At 46.8% G+C, this 21,037-nt stretch overlaps 1 protein-coding gene across 1 annotated transcript in view; it reads right to left on the bottom strand.

The window, feature by feature from the left end:
- gli3 (GLI family zinc finger 3) overlaps positions 1–21,037 on the bottom strand; it is a 101,971-nt gene that overhangs the window by 65,624 nt on the left and 15,310 nt on the right. Inside the window, exon 2 of the mRNA XM_069696454.1 lies at positions 16,907–17,080. Within this exon, the coding sequence (XP_069552555.1) occupies positions 16,907–17,039 (133 nt within the window). The 5' untranslated portion in view covers positions 17,040–17,080. The remainder of the gene's footprint in view (positions 1–16,906; positions 17,081–21,037) is intronic.

Below are 21,037 nucleotides of genomic sequence, written 5' to 3'. Positions count from 1 at the left end.
TAATAGGTCTGCCGCTTGCAAAGCGCAATATTAACATAAAGGGATTTTGGAATTGGGTTCATCTCCCGACATGGATTGAGGAAGTCGAGACTGTAAACTACGCAGGGAGCAAGGCACCGCTAAGGGTAGCGCATGTAGCTGTGTACGCTCAGCTCTTTCACATCCGCCAAATCTAGCGTTACATCTGGGAAAGTCTGTCTACATATTTATGAGCTCGTTTTTCTTACTTTCATACAGATATTTTGAATATTTGATAAATAGATTCATCACCGGGGCCTCGGATAGTGTAGCTTAAACTTGTGAAAAACTACAGAGGAGTCTTACTGCTTCTTTAAAAAAAAAAAAAAAAAAAAAAAAAAATTCACTGCACATTACTATTTGTTCACCCCCCACCCACCCACCACCCCCATCTTTTCTTGTTCTTCCTTTTGTTTTTCTTTCTTAGTGACCCCCACTGCTATTCAGATGTGTCGCTCTCCTTTTAAAGGGAGGTCAAGCGACTAATAGTTCAATCACAGCACTGTCACAGTCCCACCATCCCCCTCCAGTCACCCTGGCAAGCCCAGAGGAGGAGGAGAGTGGGAGGAGGGGGTGGAGGGGTGGGGGTCATCATTCTACCATATACCACCTTAAGCGGCTTCATTACTTCAGTTCATACAACCTTAAATGGTTAAACAAACACTCTACACCACAAGGGTCAATTGACTCCTTGACTCCTCGGTGGAAGAGAGTCGGTCCCAGTAAGGTTTTATCTCCTGTGCTGCCTGTATCTGCCGGAGGAACTTTTTTTTTTTCTTCTTCTCCTCCTTATAAACGTGTTGAGTATCTGTCAAAAAACTGGGCTAATGAAGACAGAGCAGACAGAGGTAAACACGCGCAACTTTGAAAAGTTCAACCGTGCAACACTTCTCTAACTCTGACCATTCGCCCAAAAGACCCTTTCCCTTTTTCCCTCCCTCATTTTTCATTCCTCTTTTATTTCCCTCTCTTTTCCCATGGTTGCCGCATCCAGTCCTCTACCAGTTTGCAGGTCTATTCAGCCCAACACAAAAGCAGCAGGCCGGTCCTCTGTGGACCAGAGGAAAGCATGCCTCTCAAAAAAACAGAAAAAAAAAAAAAGAACTCTCTCTCTCTCTCTCTCTCTATGGTGATTGAATTTCTTAACATCTTTTCAAAAAGCGCTTAAATGCCTGGAGGCGAGAGGAAGAAACAAGCTAATGGTGGATGGGGAGCACTGAACAAATTTCAGAGCCCTTTCCTGCTCGCGTTTGAGGTTGAAAGCGAGCTCCTGCCTTTCAAGTTTCAAAGTCCTCCTTCCTCCCGCAGTGTCACTGAAGGATTTGAAAAGAAGGTAATTGTGCTCACTGCCGTCCTGATCAGAGCACACGCCCCAGCTCTAGTATTTCAGGAGCTTTCTCTGCCACTATAATGGTACCTGGTGCTCCATTCCTGCATTCCTCCTCCCTTACTACTCTTTCTCCCCTCTCTCTCTCTCTCTCTCTCTCTCTCTGACCCTCTACAAATGCACCCTCTATTGCTCTCGCTCACTTGGTTTCTATCCTTCTTTCACCCCCAGCAAGCCGCTCATTAAATCCTAAAACCCAGGTTTCTCCCCCCTCCCCCCCCACCTCTCTTGTCTGGGGTCTCTATTGTAGGATTCGGGTTCAAATACCTTTCGAGAAAAAAACAACCAAAAAAACCTTATGTATGGCCTTTAATATGGCAGTATAAAAGAGAGCGTGGATGCAATGACAAAATGAAATTCTCAAAGAGATAATGAGATATGGAGTGGGGCCAATACCTCTGAGAGTTGGGCACTAGGACAAGGGGAGGGCGGGGGGAGTGGGGGTCGTAAGTTAAGAGTGCCCGGCCAATTCAAAGAAATGGAAAGTGAAACAAAACCCTTGTCTTGTTGTTTCTGAAGGCATTTTCTAGAGGCAGAGGTTAAGAACAAGGATTGTTGTTCCTCCACATGCCAATCTGTCCTTGACTCTCAAGCATCCCATTTGCCTTCCAGCCCGAACTCCGTCAGAGTCTCCAAAGCCGGGACATGCATGTTTGAGGGGGTGCACAAAGGGCCCTTGCATGCTGTAATCCCCCCCCCCCACCCCACACACACACACACACACACACCCGTTCCTGCCTTCCCTAAAAGCCCTAAAAATCAGAGGAGGTGTTGTTGTACCTTTGAGCCAAAAAGCCCAGACATACAGTACGCTGGCTTCCACCTTCTAACTTCTGAAAGCGCTGTTGTTAGTGGCACAAACAGGTTTTGGCTGGGGAGCGCACGGCGAGCGAACAAGGAGGAGAGGAGTGGAGGATATACGGCCAAATCACAAAACACTTCTTCAAAGCTCCTCTCCTCCTGTGCAATAATCTCTTGCTCCCTTTTTTTTCTTTTCTTTCTCTTGCAAATCAACTCCCGGGGAAAGACTCAAGACTCGCCCAATTAACAATGAGAGGGGGGGGAAGAAAAATTCCAGCAGCTGGCTAGAGTTTAATAAGAGCACCTCTCCAAGCGGCTTAGGATTATGTACCTGATTCACCGGCCCTGGCATTGGCGCTAAAGACAGAGGGAATCATTCACGATTAGCGCAGGCTGAAATACGAGGGAGAGAGAGACTGCTGAAACTCCACCAAACCCAACAACAAGAGCGCGGGGCGGAGGGGGGGGGGATTAGGGCAATTGTGTGAGGTATTTTTTTTCTGATCAACTTCTTCGCTGATAGGCTCAGCGCCACAAGGAGCTTTGGGTGCCTTCTTCACAACAGGGTTCAGTTATGCATAATGTGAAGGTTACAGAGTCCGAATAGAGCTTCCTGTATCTGTCTAAACGGGGTGACTTTCCAGCAACTCTTCCCCCCCCCCCCCCCCCCCGACAAAATAAATCCAAATGTCAGAAGGCAGAATGAGTTCATTACTCTGATATCTGCGGGCAGGAAAAGTCGGCAATCCCATCGTCAAAATGTCTGTCGGTGCTCCGGAGAGCTTCGGCAACGTACCGAGTTCACTCCGTCTAACTTTGCACTCGTGTTTGATTCCATCTCTGCAAAGTAAATCCGTGGTGGTACATTATTTAAGCATCAGTGTGTGCGATAGATGTTTGGACGAATTGCAGAGAGGTGTCAGGATGTTCCCTCTCCTGGTTAGCGCTCTATTGTCAGCAGCTGATTTCCCACACAGCGCCCCGCAAACGCCTTCTTCAATATGCATCGAGGCAAATTCGACGACTCCCACGTCTCAATTTGGCTCTCGGCAGCCCCACGTCCCAACCCCCCTGCTCCGCGGCACGCAGCCCCCAGCCTGTTTCTCTCTGCCGCCGGGGGTCTGCTGGGACGCACCCTGAGCTCGGCATCTCGCAGTCCCAGCCTCCAGGCCCCGGGGCTGGGGAGGGGCAAATCAAAGCCTGCTTGGCTCCTTCCTCCTTCCCCGCGCTCACCTCAAATCAGCCTCACAGCGGGGTTGTGACGTGCCAAGCCTCCGCCTGCCCCTAGCTACCCCTTACTCACCCATTAGGGGCACAGGCCCACCATAGAGCTGCCCGAATCCCCACTACCGTTTCATCAGGGCCACATTGTGAGGGAGCAATGAGCATTGCAGCGAGAGAGCTGAAAGCCCCGACTCTAAAATGCACACTGATGCGTTTTTGACCACGGATAGTTATAGCTTTTAAGGTTTTTTTCCCTCAAAGGGCACCTTGGCCCCGCATTCTTTGAGGAATCAAACACCAAGAGATGCATTTGATCAAGGCTTCAAAGCCAAAGATGCCATTCAGTGGCTCTGATTGGCTTATAGAGCGTATTAGCATCGCTTCAGATAGTCACAAGCCGGCTATCATCAGCCACAACCTCTTAGTCGTTTATAATGTCCCCCGCAACAATATGAAATGATTGTGTGCGAGGGCAGACCGGGGCAGAGTTACGTCCGTCTGGGATAGTGGGTCTTCTAGGGGTGAGTCTGGGCACGCTGCCCTCCAGACCGGAGCGGGCCAGCTTTCCACTGGGCCTCAGCACTGGAATCCCACTTCTGACACCAGAGCGATCCGGACCAAGTCTGTGGCACTCAGATTAGGAACGGCTCGCCAAGAGAAATGGATATCCGGCCAAAGCAAAGTAACACGGAGCCAACAGTTGGGATAAAATAGAAAAAGAAATAATACAGCAATTTCAAGCACATCAAATGTGATCCAAAATGCCACTGTGGACGTTTCCTACCTTTTCGGTATGGAATGATGTCATGAAGCTCTTTCACTCGACTTTTAAATAGTTCAAACTTCATGTCCTCGCTGCATTTGGCTCGTGAATATTTTTATGTAAACAAAGTGTGACGTGTGGGCGTGTTTTCGTAGAAACAAAACAAAACACATTCGCACACGGGAGGGGGGGGTATTTAAGATCATTTTTGTGCACTGCATTGAGACATGCAGGCCCCCATTAAGATAGTTTGCCAGCACTTACCAGGAGTTGGATAATTAGACACTTCAAAGGCACCTGCCCGCCGTCCCGGGGGGAGGCAGGAATCACCGCCCAACGCCCCGTTTAAAAGCATGTTAACTCGTATCTGAGGCTAGCAGGCTAATTTAACTTTTGACATTTGATATCTAAGGAATGAGAGGGATCAGCCATTTAGCTGGAACAGGATTACCCCCCCCCCTTGCACATCCCCCCTCCCCCCTTCTTCCTCTCCCTCCCCTTCAACACCACCACCCCCCTCCCCCTCCTCGCCAGTCAGGCCGGATTCATTAATTTTCCTTCTGCTAAGCACTTTATCAATGACTAGTGAACGTCTAAGTCCAGAGTGGACTCGCGCTCTCTCGCTCCCTCTCCCCCTCTCTCTCTTCCACGGTGATTAAGCCTGTGGATGTTCAGATCTGTCTAATTCACTGCCTGCTCCGCTGCCCGCCGATCGGTCCTCACACCTGCGAGGCAGCTCGGTGAACAGAGGTGACACTTTTTCAGAAGTCACGTTCGGACGTCACTCAGATTACATCGGCACCGAGCGGGCTAACTTTGAAAAGGATCTTCAAGCGCAGAGACAGGTACCACCCTTCGATACCTTAGCGATAACTTGCCTCTGAGGCGATTAGGGGACGTTTGTTAATTGTAACTACAGAAAACACTAAACTGGAAACACTCTCCCTCTCGAAACGGCAAGCAAGCTAAAGATGTGTACTGTAATGCAATTTCCTTAGTCTTAGGATGGATTTTTATAAAATTGCTTTAAGCACACGGAGGATTCAAGAAGTGGTGTCAAAGTCAAGCTAACAGTACTGATGAAAAGGCTGATCATCTTCATCCAAACTCAGTTGACCAACTCTGAACTAAACCCCTACTGGATAATAACAGGTTACATTTGCTGGTATGATTGTAAATCTGCATTCATTTCCAACAGCACCTCAGTCAATTATATCCAAATATAGTCGCCGATCTTTGACATATCACAGGTAGGGAGGTGTTGGGAGTTAATTCCCGTCCATAAATCTACATTAGTCTCAGTCTAATGCATTCTGCTGAATGTCTACATTACAGGTTGAATCAGGGGCTGCACACGAGTGTGACGGATCTGGGTTAAATGAACAGCATGCCCGGAGCTTTGATGCAGCAGCTGGTAATGCTTACAGTTTTCTTACCCGTCACATTTGGACATTTTTTTTTTTTTTTTTTTTTAACCAGAGAGCACGACAATCAGAATTCCAAACTACAAGCCAAACGCCATAAAAATAACACAACTCAACCGACTCCTCCGCTCTGCTCCCACAATGAGGGGCTGTTCCGAGCACACATTAAGTCACCTCGTGTCAGAAAAACCGTCGAGGTTAATCGAGTCAACTTTTTACCTTTTACAACTTACACACATTAATTATTTAAAATAACATTAGTTCATTTTCCACAGTTTTTTTTTTTTACATCAAGACGTCGAAGGTGCCAGTTTACCTCACAAAGAATCCTTTATAAACGTATCATCGTTTCCAGTATTCTGTCAGCCAACGGTTGGGCTTTAAAAAAAAATTCGAGACCTGACCCTCACTCCGCCCTCCTGACTGCCCCCCTTCATAAACAGGGTGCACACACACACACACACACACACACACACACACACACACACACACACACACACACACACACACACACACACACACACACACACACACACACACACACACCTTTCGCCACTGAAAAATACAGGTGAGACATGGAGCGCTTCATTACAGTGTCTGCAGCAGGCAGCAAAAGCTCTGCAGATTAGAGGATCTGCCATGTTGGCCAAACAGACTTTAGCCACTGTCTGCTGGGAAAGGGGCTGAAGGGTTTGCAGGGGAGTGAGAAAATAAAAAAAAGCTCAAGAATTTCTGTGTGATGAGATAAATGCTTCTGTAATGCAATGGGAAGCACAATGTAGGGAGGTTGTAGTTGTAGGTCTGGACAATATGCTGGACTGGTGGCTGGAACAAATGGTCTTATATGGTCCAAGTTAGATCAGCCAGTATGCGTTAAGTGCCCCTGAGTCACGACATACTCTCTGAGTGGGAAGGACTAGTGGTGGAGGTCCTGGATTCCAGAAGTAAAAAGTTTTCTTATTTTTGTCTATGAATAATATGAGGTTAATGGTAGCTGGGTGGCTTCTAGGTTTGAGTAAGCATAACGTTTTTTTTCCCTCTTGAATCATCAGTAGAAAAGAAAGCAAATATCTGTATGAAAAGGTCAATGGTACGAGGCTGTTCACAACTTTGAAAGAGCACCGGGGCATGAAACATCCAATCCTTGACCTTAAAATGGAGAGCTGAAACTGGAGATGAAATAATAACTTTTGGATTGTGGGTTAATTTTCAGGGGAAATTGAGCTATTGCGGAGCGGTGTTCAATTCTTATTTCAGCAACAGAGTAATAGGAATTTGCTCCAGGACCCATTCTCAATGCTCGCTGGACTCCAAAGCGGCAGCCGCCAAGACTCGTGGGTAAAGAAATCTTCGTCATGCCAAACTGACAGAAAAAAGCATTTGGCATTGACATGACAGCAGAATGACAACTGAGACGCTATAGTGCAGCTGTATAAAGGGTGAATATAAAGGTCTGGCTGCGCTTGATCGTTTCCGGTCGTTGCATCCTAACGAGTGTAGGCCTCGGGGTAATTTTGAAAGTCTTGGAGCAGCCTTTAACCAATCAACATTGATCGCCGTACGACTCGTGGTGTGTGTCGAAACTCACCGAGCTGTAAACATCGGAGACAATGTGAGCGGAGTGCGAAGCCACGTCGCTAATTGTCCATTGCAGATTTTCTACCCTACGGCTTCAATTCCTCAACATACGTTTCGTGTCGCTTCATCTGCCTTGACCACCGCCGCGATTTTTTGCAGCTGCATTTCCAAAACGAACGCTCGACTTCGGCGGCGTCATCACGCTGGTCACCGATTGGCCAACTCCCTCACAGTGGCTGAGCGAACCTCCGTGAGTGTGTTTTTTTTGTTTTTGTTTTTTTCAGACTTTAATCACAGCGAAGATTGAAGCTGTGGCCGATATTGTAAAAGTATGCGAGAGTCTACAAAAATGCAACCTTTAACATTCCATACACGGGAAACATTCCTCTGTTTGACCCCGTACAACGTAGCCTCTTACTCTATTTTCGTAACCTTTTCATTCCTCCATTTACCCTCCTGCTTCAACACTCTGTCCGTTTTTCCTTTACTCCCCTCCCTCCCCCTCCCGTGTCTCCCCTCTTGTTGCCGTCCCCTCTTGGTAATAAGCTCCCCCTCATGTATGACCTCTCCTGTCACTCCCACCGGTGGAATCCTCCTCTGCCAGGCTCAACTCTCGTCTCCTTCTCTAATCTCTGCATTACGTTTTCATTAATCCCACGTTCGGCTCGAGGATGGCCGTTGCGGCTCAGCTGACACGCCGCCCTCATAATCGGGTTGTCCTTATTGGAAGGAACCAGTGGCATGGAAGGTATTTAATTTGCCTAAAAAGATTTGGATGCTAGCGGCTAACATTGGGATTCACCTGTAGCCTGTTGCATCCTTCCTTTGCTCCATCTCCACATCCCACCTGTATCTCATTCTCACCTATTTTGTGCTAATGTCGTACAACTCACCCCTCACATCCCTCACTCTCCCGGGTCTTCTCCCAGCTCCCATGTCTCTTCCCAAATCTCCTCAATCTCCCCTCATCCCCTTTTCCCGCACATTCTCTCTCTCTCTCTCCATCCACCGCCTCCCTACATCCATCCTTCTCCCACCCCTTTGAGCCACGGTGGGACTGTTGGACTCATGCAGCCCCATGCTGAGCCGCTCCAGAGCCAAGCCAGAACAAAGAGCCCATTGAGCCGAGCAGAGACATAATGTGGGCCGCCTCTGACAGCACCGAAGATGAAGTCATGAGGTCGCCAAACAGTTAATAATGACAGCCCATCCTCCAGCTGCACCAAGTGTGTGTGTGTGTGTGTGTGTGTGTGTGTGTGTGTGTGTGTGTGTGTACAGTTAGAGGAAAGTGAGAGAAAACGAGTGTCTGCATGCATGCATGACAGAGTATCTACAGTCTGCAACGCGTGTGTACATATCTTAGAACATGTGGATGGATAAAAAGCTTTTAGGAGCGTAATGAGATACCCCACGACACTCAAAAATGCGCTCAATCACTTTGTAAATACCACAGAGAAAAAAACAAAACCTTCGGAGAATTGCACTTTTAGTTTTGGCTTCGCTCCAGCTGCGATGGAGAACACCCACCCCCACCCCACCCCGCCGCCCCCTTTTTTTTTTTTTTTTTTTCCTTATTGGAGTCTGTCTGGCGCAAAGTCTGACATGAGACACATCTCCCCGGGACTGGAGCTGTCGCTGCGAGGCCCACACTCCGAACATCATTAGACTCACAGCTCCAGGTGAGATCAGGCAGGGTAGCAAAGACCAGCAGAGGTGCAAAGCAGTATTTGTGTCTCTGTGTGCAAAAAAGCATGCAAGTGGGAGATTCGGTTCAAGCATTAATCTCAATGCCACTGAATGGCCGTGGCCTATTAAAATGCCTTTACAGGACCACTTGATTGTCAAGAGGCCTCCGGGCTGAGTTGTGCTCGGGACAAGGGGAGGAGGAGGAGGAGGAGGCGGGGGAATGGTGAAAGACAACTATGCAATTGATTAACATTAGAAGGACTTGCTCAAGTTCAAATTGCACAGCCCCTCTGCTGTAAGCTACAGACATTTGTTTCCCCGCAAGTAGAATGTTTCTTTCAAACCCTGTCTCTGCTACACATCTGAGTTCAATTCTCCGCATGCCCTCGCTCTGAAAATCAATTCCTCCTCCTCTCCTCTGCACTTTTCCTCCAGCTCTGTGAACAGACCAGGGCGAGGGGATTACACTGTCCCTCCCCAGATCCGAGCGAGACAACAAATGGTTCTTATCAACTGACACCCCCCTGCCATCCAGGAAGAAGAGGCAGGAAAAACTGGCCAAGCCGCTTCGGCACGGATGTGTTTTCTGGGGCCTCTGTCTGCCAATCGCGGCAAACTCTTTTCACACTTAAAGCCTGAGCTATTTACGAGAGCCCTGGGAGAGTACGTGCACAGCACCGGAGGGTGGGAAGAACGGAGGGGGGGGAGAGAGAGAGAGAGTTGCTGCTTCTCAACCACTGCTTCTAATCAATCACCAGAAATCACTGCCATGGTTTATGGCCTTTGATCCTAGCTCCTCTTTCGCACTGCGAGGGAAAGAGTTGGGGCGGCGAAAGGGGAGGGGGAGCAGGGAGAAGGGTGAGAGTCAAGGCCCAGGGGGGTGTGGAGGTCAGGGGAGAGAGATTAGGGGGGTATGGGGCCTTTTGCTCACTCAAATCTGAAAAGCATGTCTTGATTTAATCCAGTGAGTTTTGAGCAAAGAGCAGTGAATGGTCCCAAAAATAAAGTCTGCTCCAGACAAACAAAAAAAAAAATTTTAAAAGCGGAAATTCGGATACATTCAGATAGTTTCGGATGTTTTAACTGGACATCATCTAATGTTGAGAAACACTACGGCATTGTTATTGGACTGTACAGTATTTCTGCATTTACTGACTCTTTCAATATATAATGCCCAAAAGGTTTTACACACTCCTTCGTATCTTTACGGTTGATTTGAATAACATTTGCCAATACTGTAAAAAGATAAAAGTCCTTCTTTCTTTTTTCGACATTTAACTTTTGAGGAGTTTCTTTTAAGCAAAAAAAGAACAAAAATCCACAGATTATTCACACTTATTTATGTCCATTGCATTTGAATGTTAATTAAACATTTAATGAAAAACTAGAAAATGCTTGAAAGGTGCCATCATTTATTTGCAGTCTACGTATCCACAAGAAGATATTTTTGTGGTTTTTAAGTACCAACAATCATCTTTAAGTAGTTTTACATCTCCTCTCTCAAGCTTCTCTCTGCAGCTTTACCAAGAACAGGTTATTTGTGTCTGTGACTTTAAGACGCATTGATATCAGTGACCCTCTCTGATTGGCTGACTCTTTTTGGAGCGACATATGCCCCGGTCAACCACAAGTTTTCCTTGGTGTTGTAGCTCACTAGCTTCACGAATGGAAATGCTGCTCGGTGTTTTCTTTCCCATAAAAGTTTGACAGTGGGCCAAACTGAGGGAGGACATGTGACGTAAGCGTAATTTTGTGACATCACAAACTTGTGGAAGTTCAAACGGCACAGTTACTGAATGCCGGTTGCGTGCTTTTATATAATACGGGACCTTTAATATGTACATCCTTATGTAAATATAATCACGTACAGAATCGGAAAGATTAGTCCTGTAGAAGGACCTGTCCCTCACCGTGCACAGTTACTCCTTCATTTACAATCCAACCATGGTGGCAGGGCCACTAGTTGCCACTTCATCCTCTAAGTCCCATTCAGCAAGAACCCAACTGCGGTAAGGAGGCGAGCAAACAGAACGGAGGGGACGCGGGGAAGAACACACCACAATAAATTCTCCTGGCAGGGTCAGGACACCCCTGCTTTGTTCCTCCTGGCAGGAGGGAGGCCGCTGATGCCGACCGACAAATGGACAGAATGTTAGAATAATCAACTACTGTTTCCCCACTTTATTGGTTTATGAGTTTATGGGGCCCTCGGTCCCCCCCCCCCTCAGCCTCTCGCTCCCTCAGGCTCCGGCGGGGGCAGTAGATCCAGCGGGGTGAGGCCGGTCGATAAGACTCCCGATTCCTCTCTCGCGATGCTGATTTGTCTCTAAGAGGCCGGTCGCTGCTTTTTCCGAGACGTGTCTCTGACCCCCGGTGACCTCTGACTCGCAGGCCTTTCTGGTTCTCAGCGTGTCAGTAAAATGTCCCCAGGTTCCTTTTAAGGAGCCATTGCGATGGCCAGCGGGAACTCTGACATCATGTTAGAATTAAAACAAAATCTGTGACTGAGATGTCCTCTTGAGATCGCCATCGGTATGAGGTGCACAACTTCAATTCTGACTCGTGTAGCCACCGTTTGTTTTGATAATAGTAACATTGTACAGGTGAATTATGATATTCATTTCCAGGCTGACAACCTGGTTCATGATTTCATGCGCTATTCTGTTGTTTCCGTGTGCAATGAATGATATTACTGACACTTTAGATCATTTAAATAACGCAGAGTTTAGAAACTCTGCCATTTACCAGACGCTCTTGTTGCAGAGCGTTCCCAGATCCAAGCAACTCCTGTAATGTTACTATAACAGTTGGTTACAAAATAACGGCCAAAACCTCAAAAACAAAACATGTTCACGGACTAGTTTACAAGTTTTCGATGAGGTCTAAAGCCGTAACCACTCGCTACAACAAGTAGGATGAGCGTTGACCAAAAAAAAAAGATGCAATTCCGCTACAGCTAAATCTTGGCGGTATCTCCACACTGCGCAGAAGTCTTTAGGCAGTGGCTTATATGCATCTTCCAGCAGCGCAGGGGCAGTGGGGCCCCAGCAGGCAGATCTGGGCAGGCGGAAGTGTGCCAGACGAGAGAGGCCAGGCAGGGCTGGAGTGGGCCGGGCGGGCTGAGGTTCCCCTCCGCCCCGAGTAGCAGCGAGGCTAAGCTAATCCTGCGCCTCAGGCCCCTGTGAGGTGGCTCTTGCCAAAGTCTGTCCCCCTGCTGCTGCAGGAAATTGCCTTCAGTGCAGAGGTCCATGAAATGGCTATGGCTCACTAGTGAAGGCGAAGCACATCCACTGTGCATGTGCACATGGTGAGTTTACAAACTGCAATCTACAGGTAACTTTTATATTTTGAATACCTCCCCAAAAAAACAACAACAACAAAAAAATTAGAACGTAAACAGCCGTATTGTAGTCAAGCTTGCGTCTTCTATGCATTTCTTCTCACGTAACATGTCTATTTTTTTTTTTAATGCATTTCTATGCATTATGTATGTACATACAGAGTTCTTTTGGCACTAAAAGCCAATTTTCCTGTGTGAGGTTGTGTGTCAGGCTCTATAACGCCTCCTCTATTGTGCTGTTTGACCCATGGGCCAGCCAGAGCTCCCATGAGGTCCCTTATCCCTCCATCAGTTCTCTCTCATTAGCCCCAACAGGGAGAGCCCAGAGCGGGAGGCCCCCCGGTTCCCTTCTCTGGTCTCCATGAAATACATCCAGCACAAATACAGATGACACAGATCACCTTTTAGCAGATGCGAGCCACAAACGAGTACATTTGTTTAAAAAAACAAAAACAACAACAACAACAAAAACAAAAAAGATCAAAACACCAGCTCGCTTCCCGTGAAATGAAAATATATTCTTGACTTTTTTCCGGTCTTCTGCGCTGAATCACTTGACAGCATTTATTTGTCAGGCAGTGTTTGGGTGTTCTTATTAATTTTAAGTATTTATTAATTACTTTTCTGTGGTGACATTGTTCATCTTTTGTGTGTGTGTGTGTGGGGGGGGGGGGAGGGGGGGCACGGCAGAGACAAAAAAAAAAACAAGTGGAAAGCAGAGGTGGCAGCATGAGGAAGGAGGAGGAGGAGACGAGGGAGGACACAGTGGAGAAACAGTTGATTATGAGTCCCATCAAGTGATCAATGATTTCATTAATAAGACAGATCATGCGGCTGTCATAGCTGTGACACGGGCTGAGGGATGATCCGCTCCCAACGCTCCATTTCCACCCCCCCTTACCCCAAGCCTCCCTCTCTCCCTCCCTCCCTCCCCTCTCCCTGTCCTTCCAATATTGCCTCCCTCTCCCAACGACAAGGGAACGCAGAGGAAAGAAGAAAAAAAAAAAAGGGATGGAGGTGGGTGTTGGCGGGGATGAAACAGGAGGGGGGGGGTAGTCATGAGGGAGGGAATGGAGGGGTGGGGGTGAGGAGGGAGGAAGAAAAGTGAAAATCCATTTTGAAACCCATTTTCAATTAGGGGTCCACAAGCTGTTATCACAGGTGTCCCAGAATGGGGGCCCGTAAGTGAAAATGTCTCCTATCCGTTTCTGAAATGAAACCTTATCTGGGAGGCACAAAGATGGCGGGGACAGCGTATCTGTAAATTACTTTCCATCCCCGCTGTTAACGGGAACTTTATTTCTGTCAGATGACATTCCCCTCTATTTACTGTTGATCATTTAAATGGCTGCCTAAAAAGAAGGTGGCCCCTCACTCTTCCTCTATCCACCCCCTCCCCACCCCCACATCCTCTGTGTCATTCTTCCTCCTCTTCCCATCAGAAGGTTTTTTTTTTTTTTTTTTTTTTCCCCCACTGTAGTCGAGAGCTCTTTTTCTTCTTTAAACACTTTAGCCATGTTCTCCATTTGCTTCAGGATTTCTCCGGTAACCATTTGTTGCCCTTTAAGGCTCAACTTGTTTGCCTTGGAGACCTTTCCTCTTTGCCCTTTTCAGCATTAAAAGGTCCCGACTCACCCTCTTCATAACCTGATTTACACGAGCTCTGTTGTTAAAACAGCCTTTCATGACAATTCTGTGAAGTCCAGTTTATCTCCTCCACATTTTTGTCAATTCCCATCCCACTCGTTCCCCAAATCAACAGCACTCGAATCATAAAAGTCCAACCAGAAAGTTTTATATTTCTCCTTTGCTAATAACCAGTCTTTTAGCCCCCCATACTGCTTTTCTTTTTTCTTTTCTTTTTTTTTTATTAGTAAATTATCCCATGACGACAGGATTCATTCAGCCAAGGAGCATGGACATCTTTTCTTTTTCTTTTTTTTTTTTTTTTTAAATCGCAGGACCCAACAAAAGAATCAGCGGACGTTGTGGTCCACCTGCCTGCCGAATGATGAGGATTGGAGGGAGAGGGGTCGGGGGGGGGGGGTCACCCTCCCCCCCCCCCGACCTCCCCAAAACTCCTCCTAAAGAGCACCAATCACAGCATTGTTGTGTCACAGTCGGCTCTTTTGAGCTGTCACCGCGAGAGGAGGGGGGGGGGGGGGGCACGGAGATGAATGGCACACAGGATGAAGCCACCATTTAGCCAGATCATGTGGGAACGCTCCACCAGGATTCAATAATTACCCGTTCAACTCGGACAAAACTAACTTCGGGGACAGGAGGGTGAAGGCAGAGCAAAAAGCAGGAGGAAGGTGTTAAGTTGAGAATCACACGTGAGGAGAGGATTTTAGTGGCCGAATCAGAGATCAATAACACACCAGGTACCTGTTTGCAGGCTGATCCCGATCACAGAGAAAAGGCCCGGCCTGCTTTTTGGTAGCAGAGATTGCTTTGGAAAGACGGAGTTAAACGTCCTCCACGTCGACTCCACCTGCCCTTCCTAATTATTTTCCACTTTTCACAACTTATCGTGGCGACGCTATTGCCGGGCCGCACCGCGGGGTTTCCACCGCGCTGAGATCAGGGGGCCGCCGCCGCTCCGCTTGACGGGGGGAAATATTTCGCCCGGGCCTTCCTAAGAAGAACCAGTCACCGGGGGGGGGGGGGGGGGGGGGGGGGGGGGGGGTCCACAGCTGCTCACAATTACCTTTTGTTTGGATGGAGGCAGAGGGGCAGGGGGCTACGAGGGTTAAAGTTGAGGCGAGTGTAGGGTTACACCTGATAAGAGGTTATGAGTTCTGGGGGCGAATTGGGAATGCGCTGTAATTATAACCACACAAAGAATGTGTAAGCTATCTTATGATTCCACGAGAGAGAGATCGGGATCTAAAAAGGGACCTTTTTTGGGGGGGTTTTGGTTTTCCTCGAGATGAGTATCGTCTCTCCGCTCGTCAAGTGAAGGATGACACTACCGTGTTTTAAAGAGTGCGAAACGTCGCTGAGTCGGCGTAGGAGACTCCTCGGCGAGGTTTTCAAGACAAACCTTGTGCTGTTCGGAGCTGTAATTACCAGCACATTACTAAGAAAAATCCACTATCACCGAGCCAAATTGCATCCATGCTTTTTCCACAACAAACTTTTCTCCCTCTTTTATTTTGTTTTTTTTCTTTCCTCACTTCCCCCGTTAATGAATAAAACAGTGCTGGCCATCTGGGAACGAGTAAGAGTGAGAGTGTTCCCGAGATGCTTCAGGATGCATTACCTTGCCCACTTCCTGTGATAACTCCCATATGGAGAACGAGTCACCGCAACTTATTTTTACTCCCTTTCCTGGACTGTTTGTCACCCCGTCCACACGCGGGACGATGGTGTTTGACGCCGGCGGAGTCGAGAGGGGCTGTCAGAAAAACGCTCCATCAGGCCACCAGAGCCAAAACCTTCCCCTCCCCCCCCCCAAAAAAAAACCTCCCAAATCCTCTCACTGCTAATGAGCACAGCTGCAGCTTAGACCGTGGTGATCTCAACTCTGGGTTTGTTATGACTTTAGCTTGAAGGCTTTCCAGTGAAAAAAAAGAAGAAGAAAAAATCGCCATCTAATATTTCTCATTTCAGCCTCAGAATTGAGAATGAAAGGCGGAATGACGACAGGCTTAATGAACTGCAAGCTCTGTGCCGCTTTTAATAGCATGTGTCGAAGACATTGCTATGTAAACATGCCAAAGTTGCTACCAGCGAGCACCAGTGTGCGACTCACCGTGAACCATGAGAACAGAGGAGAAAGAAACCATCGTGTGCAAGAATCCATGGTGTGTCTAAATCTTTTAATCGTGTTTTTGTGAGTTGGTCAACTTCATCATTCAATAATGAGGACGTAGGCTACCACAGATTCCTCAGCCCCCAGTAGATCAGTGCCCCCCCCTCTTCCCCCTTAGCCCTGCCCCAGCTTAAATATGGTGAGTGATTGAAGCCAAACATCCATCTCAAGCTTCCAGAGGTTTGTAATTGTATTTTTATCTACCCTCGTATTACTGGACCCAAATGAATATTTGGAGTCTGTCCACGCTCCATTGGGGATTGTTTCCAGTTGTAGCATCTTGGTTCATTTTGAAACTGTTGGAGCAAGCCTTTAACCCAATCAGCATCGACCAACAAGTGGCCTATGTCCATCGTAAATTGTCGTTGCTTTAACTCTTGGTGTCGCCTCATCTGTCTCGACCACGGCTGCCAATTGTTGGAGCTACAGTTCGAAAACAAGCGCCCGACTTCGACATCGTCACACTCAGCCAACCAATCGCTGCCCGTTAACCTTAATGCCAACGGGTTTCCAGACTATGATCACGGTGAAGACTGAAGCTGTGAGAAATAGGCTAGTGTCTATCCAGACTTGAGGATAAACATTCACCGACAGATTATTATAAACCTGAACCTGCAAAGACGGGATTTATTTTAAGAGCTTTCGAAACATCCATTTTCATCGGCCAGGTTTATTTTTTTACATTCTGTCGGCTGAAAAACCGGAATATCAGCCGTGTAGTTGTAGCATCCCATTCGGTTTCTCCTTACTCCATCTGGTAAAGCGATTAATGGCAAAGTTTCTCCGAGCCTGACTGCGTTCCAAAGGATCAGAATAACATTGACATTAAACCACTGCAGCTGAGCGTGCAGTTAGAGGTCACACGTACCGTTTGAGGTGGTGCTGGAGGCCACCGCCTTCTCACTGATGTCACTGCGCGCTGATGAGCCTTTGGTCGCCACGATGGTCTCCACCCTCTTCTTCTTCTCAGCTGCTGAACTGGCCTGGGACTGGGTTTCCATGGCGATTGTTCATTCCTCAGGACCTCATGGAGACGGGATAACTGGCGAGGAAGAAGGAGGTGGATTAAACAGATGAATTCGTCACGAGATCAATCGAGTAGCATTCGTTTCTTCCGTTCTGCGTTTTTTTTTTTTTCGCACCTGACCGAGCGAAGGTTCTTGATTTTGCAAGCTACATTTGAACACATTTTATCCGTTTAGTTTTGGATTCACGTTGCAATTCTGAGAGCGCAGTAAAGAGCTTTTAATGACATACATATGTCTTGTCGTCATCCCCTACGTGGGCTGCCTGTCTCTATGCTTGACACTGATTGGTTTGCACACAGGCTTCTGTCTGATGTTGGCGTGTTGTCAATTTGTTGATTCATTTGATCAAAAATATGTTTCTGCATTTTTATTTGTTTTTCAAGTTAACTTGATGTCTTTATTGGACCAAAAATGATGACCACATACTTTTGTATCCTTCTCTTGGCTCATTTCTTCTTCTCTTCCACTTCTTTTTCTTCTTCTATTGTTAAATGGCAGACTCCACTTCCTATTTTGGTCAGTAAATCTGTCCTCGCACAGCAAATGAGCTGAACGATGGTCCAGTGAGACCACCTCTTCTGCCTGAAAGTCCGGACCAAACAAGATTTGTGCGTTAAGTTGTTTTATGCTCGTGTTTGTTTTTCTTGCTTAATATACTGTAAGTTAAAGACATGAATAATAGAGTGCTTCAAGAAAAGACTTAGGCAGTGTGAACCTTGTGAGGAAAAAACCTGAGATCCAATGCTCCCCTTTTCATGATGCCCACAGCAGACCACGGGTCAATCCAGCAGCTCACCCTGATTTATTTTAACTCGAACCTGCTGGGCTCTGATCTGCTTGTCAGGGAACTGATTTCCCTCTGCGCCAACTGCGTCCAATATCCAAAACTGAAGGTTTTGCTTACCTTTTTTTCAACTCTGTCACACTAAACTCCTGATGTCTTGTAAAAAAAAAAAAATCTCTATACACAGAGCAAGGCAGGACACATCCTGACGAGGTTTTGTATCTCGGAATAGAAGTAAAGGCAGCTTGTGGATATATACTGATAAACCTACTCCAGCAGCCTTTCCAGAGAGAAAGCAGAAACCTTAAGGGGATACCACAGAGAGAGAAACATTCACAGTCCTGAAAAAACAAGGGTTGTTTGAAGGCCCTTTTGGGAATATCATGGTGCCGGGCAATTTTTCTTTCAAAGAATAAAGGTGGTTCAAGTTAATGCTGTCTGTGGATTTAGAAGGGGTTCAGCCAACAGTCTAGCAGACATGCTGCTCAGTTCAGCACCTCGGAGGCCGTCTACAAGCTCAACTCTATCTAGGTCATGGAGGTCTCCGATCATGGAGACAACATGGTGATGCACCACAACCACTCATTTACACAAAGTAGAGGACAGCTTCATTTGGTCCGATGCAGGGCCTTTACTTAGGACTCCGTAATTCACGGATAATTACTGGAAATATTTAGTCTGACGAACATTTTCTTTACAATAAACACCAGCTAATTACCCGACTGTACTATTTAATTGTCCCGCGCTCTATAAACATGCGCAGACACAAAGGCAGTAAAGTCGAGCTGTAATGCAGAAAGAGTAGAGCTGCTGAAAACTAGAAGAAGAGGGAGGTGGGAGGAAGAGAGAGAGGGGAGGGGGGGGTTACCAACTCCCCAAGGAAGGAAAGGCAAGGGGGAAGTGGTGAGGGGTAAACTTCAGACAAACACTGTGCGCTTTGTTTGTTTTTTTTCCCAACCCCCTGAAAAACCAGAGTCTGTCATCCATTCTGACCCGACAACAACATCTGTAAGCAATTGTTGGCTTACAAAAAAAAAAAAAAAAAAAAAAAAAAAAAATGAGAGAGAGCGAAGGGGGGGGGGGGAAACAATGCAATTACTCCCATACCAATCAAAACAGAATTAAACAAGAGCTTGTCCTCTAATCACTCCCACATGAATACATGTGTAGCCGTCATCCCCAACCAAAGACATTTTTGTCCTACTTGCGCAGATATCATCTCAAATCACTGCTGCGTGTGTTTGATAGACTGGATGCTTTCATTTCTGGGTTGTTGGGTTTTTTTGGGTTTTTTTTTCCAGTGCGAGTGAGTTAATCGTTAGAATATGTGCACGTATGTCTGCGCGGGGAATATTCGCAATGACGACTGATCACAGGTGCCACTCATTCACTCTGATCGGCACAAAACCGAAACGAGAGCACGATGAGAGGGGTGGGGGGGGGGGTGGAATAAAAAACTGTCTGACTGAAACTGTCATTACATCATTTCTAATGACTGAGCTGGAGTAAAAACAGCGGAGTTGGGGGAAAAAGAACAAGGGGAGAGAGAACCTGCTTTACAGCTGTTACTGAAGAGCTCCCAGCATGCTTTGTGTGCACGCATGCATGTGTGTGTCTTCTTATCGGCCCCCCCAGGTGAGTCAGACATGGAGAAAGAACTGAAAGTGCAGTAAATATGAGGGTCAGGATTGGGGTTTTGTGTGTGTGTGTGTGTGTGTGTGTGTGTGTGTGTGTGTGTGTGTGTGTGTGTGTGTGTGTGTGTGTGTGTGTGTGTGTGCGTGTGCGTGTGCGTGAGAGAGAGAGAGAGAGAGGGGAGAAAGCGGGGCATTCCACCGGTCGGGCAAATATTCACAAGTCCGAGCCACTGAAGCGTGTCTGACGGGCCTTTTGTGTTCCACAAGGCAGGCCACAGTTCCAAAGCAGCAATTAAAAGCAGGACCTTTTCACCCATAATCCCTCTGACCTGGACGCCCACACCCAATCCTGCAGATGTTCCCCTCTCTGCTCTGGTGTTGCTCACCCCTCTGATGCTGCAAAAGCCAAAACAAAAACAACAAAAAAAACTCCCTCAGAAATTTACCAACACAAAAGACAACTTCCATCTGTGTTTACACCAAAGGCATTATTATGGTGGAAGGAACAGAGATCTCGGTTTACTTTGACTTAAAATGTCAGTTTAAGTTGTCATTTGACCCTTCACCAGAGAAAACAAACCGTCATCTACCTTTGAGATCGTATTTTTTTTTTATTTTTTTTTTATGGTAGTAGCTCAGAAACAATCACCTATAATGTGGACTACCTTACAAGGCCGAGCATCAGCAGCGCGTCACCGGAGGCCTGGCACGAACACGGCGATTTGCAAGTAGGCATGTGGAGCCTGTTGTTAGCCAGAATAAATGTTAATTTCATATTAACGTTCTTCCCCATGAAATGTCTGTCCTACACCCAATTAGAGAAGAGAGAAAGAGGGTGTATCTTTATTTGTGTTTGACTGTAATCCTTCCACACAGAAAGGGAGGCGATTAAACAGGTTTAAAATACCACAATTCAGACTGTTCACTCAGAAAAAAAAAAAAAAAAGAAAAAAAAATTCTTATTTTATAAGCACATTAAGCAAATCAATTTAACATAAATTATACGCCTTGTCGACAAAGGCACCGAGTTGAAAGTCATCGGCAAATTGTACACATCAAAGTGAAACACTAAAATAAACTTTTGCCTTTGATAGGAAAAAGAAAAAAAAAAATCGTGTTTTTCATGCAAGCTTGAACGAGTACTAACGGTATCAAAAAAAAAAAAAAAAAAATCACTGCCTTTTGTTATTTAAAGTCTACGTCTTTTACAAGCTTAATTTCATGAAACTGCTTTAGGTGTACCTCTGACTGCCCCCCCCCCCCACTCCGCCGCCGCATTCCTGTCAACACATTTTGCAAGTGCGCGGCAAAAAAAAAACCACACTCGGCTCAGAAACCGGGGGGACGACATTTATATATAAACTCTTGAAGTGTCTTCTTAGATTTGGCCACCCCCCTCCCCGCCCCCCCCCCTCTCACATCACAGACGGGGTACTGTATTTGTGTTCATTTCATTAGGGGCGACTGTTCAGTGTCGAGGTCCCCCCGAGGGGGGAGACTGGCAGCACCGCAGCATTCATCATCATTACATCAGCGACCACCGAGATCTGCTA

Source organism: Brachyistius frenatus, unplaced genomic scaffold, assembly GCF_029030835.1.
Source record: "Brachyistius frenatus isolate BFR_SWC_R1_liver_20210118 unplaced genomic scaffold, ASM2903083v1 Contig_21, whole genome shotgun sequence".
NCBI classification, from domain to species: domain Eukaryota; kingdom Metazoa; phylum Chordata; class Actinopteri; family Embiotocidae; genus Brachyistius; species Brachyistius frenatus.
This window is presented reverse-complemented; position numbering and strand designations above follow the sequence as displayed.